We start from the raw sequence: 4,377 nt of genomic DNA, 5'->3' as shown, positions 1-4,377 counted from the left end.
TCTCTGGAGGAAGGCTTCCCTTCTAACTTGTAATTGGGGTGGGGCGCCTTGTTGACTTCCCCTGGGTATGAGGTTTAGCTGCTGCCCTGCGCCAGGGGTGGGGCTCAGCTGCTGGGTTGCTATGCAAACTGGGCCTCTCTGCTGGTAGGCCATAGGACTGGGTCTCTCTCTTGGCCAGCCCCTCAGTGGGGCATGATTACTGGTCAGCAATGGGGTCCAGGCCTCCCTGGTGGCTTGTGCTGGGGCTGGGTAACAGGGGTGGGGCCTTGCAGAGCTGCACAGACTGCTCTCTTGCCCAGGGGGCTCCTGGCTTGCAGGAGGGCGGGGTCTCCCTGGTGGATTGCCCCAGACTTGGAGCCCTGCTGCAGGCCCCCTGCTGTGAGGTTGGCTGCTGCTGCTGCTGCTCTTGGACCCTGCTCCCTCCCCACTGCAGGGACACAGACCATTCCCACCAGGCTTGTTACCTGCTTCCCTGCTCCTGGATCAATTCTAATGCAGTTTTCTAATGGTTTGGAGGGGAATTTGAGAGGACTTCAGTGGGTTCCTTTCTCCTTCCTCAATCTCGGCAACTGAACAGCCTTCAAAGCTGGGAAAAGACCAAAATAGGCTTTCAGAGGACAGCAGAGCTGAAGGAATGAGAGGGGAGCATGTGGAGGGAGGGAGGGAGAAGATAAGGACCTGGGGACGGGGATGGATCCGTGGGGGGAGGGTCAGAGAGGGGGAAGGGGCCACGCAGGCAGAAGAGCAGGGAGGGAGGAGGGGAGGAAGGGGCTGAGGGAGAAGCTGTCTCCATCCTATGCTCACCAGGCACCTCTGGAGCCCAGAGGGGAGGGCACAGAGGGAGCAGAGCCTGGGGGGTTTTTGTCTCACTTCCCCATCAGTCTGTGTCACTGTGAGGATTAGCACTACTATCCCACAGCTGACAGTAATAATCAGCCTCATCCTCAGCCTGGAGCCCAGAGATGCTCAGGGTGGCGGTGTTCCCTGACTTGGAGCCAGAGAATCGGGCAGGGATCCCCGAGGGCCTCTTGCTATCTTCATAAATCACCAGCTTAGGGGCCTGGCCAGGTTTCTGCTGGTACCAGTGTACATATTTACTACTAACTCCACCCCCAGCACAGGAGATGGAGGCCGTCTCTCCCAGGCCTTTGGAGACTGAAGGTGGCTGAGTCAGCACATAGGAGGCCCCAGAACCTGCAAGGAGAGGAAAGAAGACATTGGTCAGAGGCAGGGGCCTCTCTCCCCAAGGGGATGCTGGCCCCTCAAGCAGCTTCAGCATGAGCTCAGGCCAGGCCTGGCCTGAGACATTGTGGGGCCTGAGCCACAGGGAGGAGTCCCTGGGAAGCCTCACCTGTGTAGACAGTCAGGAGTGAGAAGAGCAGAGAGATCCAGGCCATGGTCAAGGTTCCTCCCACAGCTCAGTGTCCTGAGGCTCCCCAGCTGGGCTGGGCTCCCCCAGGGCTCTCTTAAGACCAGCTCAGGCCCTGCAGGGAGGAGGGCCCCACATGCAAATCTGCTCCTGTTCTGGATCCCTGAAGGAGGGGCCTCAGGGGAGGACTGAGTGAGCCTGTGGGCTCCTGGGGCAGAGGGGGCAGGGCCTTCTTCTGTCAGGGGAGGCTCATCATGGCCCTGAGGTCATTTCCTACTCTGAGATTGTGGGATTCTGGGAGTCAGGCTCATTCCTCCCCAGGCTCTGTGTCTGATGCTCCAGGACCTTGTCAATGTCACTGAACTGCTGTGTCCTCCTGGACCTTCCCTGTGCACTGGGGCCTTCTCCCCATGGGCCATCCCTCCACCATGCTGTCCCCTCCTCCCCTTGGTGAGTTCCCCCAGGACCTGCTTGGGGACAGCCAGCCTTCATTCCCCTCCAGCTGTGCCTGTGACTTTGGAGGCTTCAGAGACACCCTGGGATGGTGACTTCTCTCCCCCATCACTGTGAGCTCCTTTAATGGGTTATCTTATCCTATTAGAATGTAAGCTCCAGAAGGGCAGGGACTCTCCATTTATTTGCATTGGTATCCCAGCACAGAGCCCAGGACACAGGAAGGGATTAATAAATGCTTGTTGCCTTGCCCTGCCCCCAATCCAGAGCTGCCTCATGACCATCCAGAGGAACAATCATAACAGAAAGTGGACCCAGCTTCTGCCCCCAAATCCCCAGGGCTCCTGCTGCTCAGGCCTCCCAAGAGGCTGCAGAGGAAGAAAGCCAGGCACACCCCTCACTGTGGGCCTCACTTCCCCATTGGTGAAAGAGGGGGATTGGAACAGGGATCTCTAAGCTCCCTTCCAGCTCTGGCCTTCAATGATCCAGCCTAGATCTCAAGATTCTGAGCAGATTCCCCAGAGCCTGAGAATCTTAGGGACAAAAATACAGGGCAAGGTTTTAGAAAATGTATTTAATTTTATTTATTTAATATTCAAGAAAATAGGAGGTAGGCAGGTGAGCATTTTCTCCACATTCAGGGCACAGTCTTAGACTGTCTTATCCCCTGGCTTCTGGGCATGATCCTTCAGGCCAGATGGGGTTTGGGAGTTCTCTCTGGACCCCCACAGCCCCATCATCAGAGTCAGGAGACCACCCAGACCCCAGACTTAGGACATATGCTAAGCCTCAGAGGGCCTGGGGGAGTCCTCCCAGCCTCAGCTCATTCTGGAGCTCAGCCCTCTTGGGATCATCCTCCCTGGGCTGGGCCTCCCTTTTCTTTCCATCCTGAAACAGGGAAGGACTGAGATGTATGTTGATGGAGAAGGAACTCCCCAGGGAGGTCATCACAGACCTTGGAAGCAAGTGTGGATTATGGACAGCTTTGGTCTTTGGGTGAAAAGGGAAAAAGAGAGAAAGAAAAGACCTACTTTGCCTCCTCTCTGATGTCAGAGCTCATCCTACCTTCCAGCCTGAGCCGGGATCCTCTCCCTGCTTTGGTCTTTGTCTTTCCCCTTTAACCTTGTCCTTTGCTTTCCTCCCCACTAGATGCCAATGGCTCTGGAGGACAAAGTGAGGCTGTGACTTGGCACAGCCCTGCCTCCTCTAAGCCCCTTTGACTTGTAATTCAAGACACCACCTTCCTGATGTCATTGGTCCTCTTCCCAGAACAAAGGACAAAAAACAATAATTCCCAGCCTCAGCTCATTCTGAGGCTCAGCCCCCTGTGCTGGGCCTCACTTCTCTACTGATCCCATGGCTGGGTGGTGCAGTGGTCAGAGCATGCAACTTGGAGTCAGAAAGATGTGCTTTCAATTCTTGACTCTGAAGCTTATGAGCTGTATGACCTTGGGCAAGTCACCTAACCTGTAGGGGCTGAGTTCCCTTATCTGTAAAATGGGAACATAATACACCTACGTCCCAGGGCAGGCAGGGAGGCCTAATACATGACATTCCTTATAAACCTTAAAGTTCCCAGTAAATACTAACTGCTGGCTGTCCCTCTGGGCCTGAGCCCACACCCATCATCAGGCAGATCCCAAAGATCTGGGAATGGAGGGAGATGTGGGGAGGGGGAGGTTGGAGGCTCTTTCTTGGGGTTCTTGCTGCAGCCCCCTCTTCTGCCTGAGGCCTTTCCTCATCCCCCCAACCCACAACTGAGAGGCCCCTCCTCCCCCAGCTCCCTGGCATTTCTCTGCGTTGTACTTCCCCATTCAGGGGCATCTGGGCTCCTCCAATGGAAGGGAAGCATCTTAAGAACAGAGCCTGCTCCTATTTGTTATTATGCCCCCCGCCCCTGGCACAGTGCCTGGCACAGGGTATGTGCTGAACACTTGGTTATCCTGTGATTGTTCTGTGCATTTTTAGTATCTGAAGGTGTTGTTCAAACTCTGGGCCTTAAGGGAATTCTGAACTGCCCCACAAAAGGGGAGGGTGTTGGGAGGGGGGCTCTCCATCTGTCCCCAGCTCAGTGGGAGGGGCTGGGAAGGAAGCATCAGCTGAGCCTCCCCCAGGCCACAGAGCAGGAGACCAGGAGCTCAGGGGCCAAGATCCCCAGGGGGCGTTTCCAGCCCAGCTCAGCCCCAACCTCATTGCAATGTTTCCCTCTAGTGGCCGCAGGGCCAATGGCAGCCCCAGGGAATGTCAGGAGACCTCAGGATAAGGGCTTTTTCACCCTTGAGTCATGACTGAATGCCCACCCCCCATCTCTGGCCTGTTTCTCTCATTGGTTCTTTTCTTCCCCACACTTTCTATTCTTTCTTTCTTAATAGTATTTTTTTTAAATGACATGCAAAGATAATTTTCAACATTCATTTTTGTAAGATTTTGAGTTCCAAATTTTCTCCCTCCCTCTCCCCTTCCGAAGACAGTGAGTGATCTGATGTAGGCTATGTGTGTATAATCGTGTTAAATATATTTTCACACTAGTCATATTGTGAAAGATCAGAACAAAA

General features: G+C 54.7%; 1 gene segment (V, D, J or C); it reads right to left on the bottom strand.

Moving 5' to 3' along the window:
* Positions 1–862: 862 nt before the first annotated feature.
* LOC114025403 lies at positions 863–1,463 on the bottom strand. The segment is given in 2 exon segments: positions 863–1,194; positions 1,352–1,463. Coding segments are annotated over 2 exon segments (363 nt in total).
* Between the last annotated feature and the right edge of the window lie 2,914 nt (positions 1,464–4,377).

This window comes from Vombatus ursinus, unplaced genomic scaffold (genome assembly GCF_900497805.2).
Source record: "Vombatus ursinus unplaced genomic scaffold, bare-nosed wombat genome assembly UNPS02004647.1, whole genome shotgun sequence".
Lineage (NCBI taxonomy): Eukaryota > Metazoa > Chordata > Mammalia > Diprotodontia > Vombatidae > Vombatus > Vombatus ursinus.
Note: the sequence above shows the minus strand (reverse complement) of the source record. Positions and strands in the feature narration are given on the sequence as shown.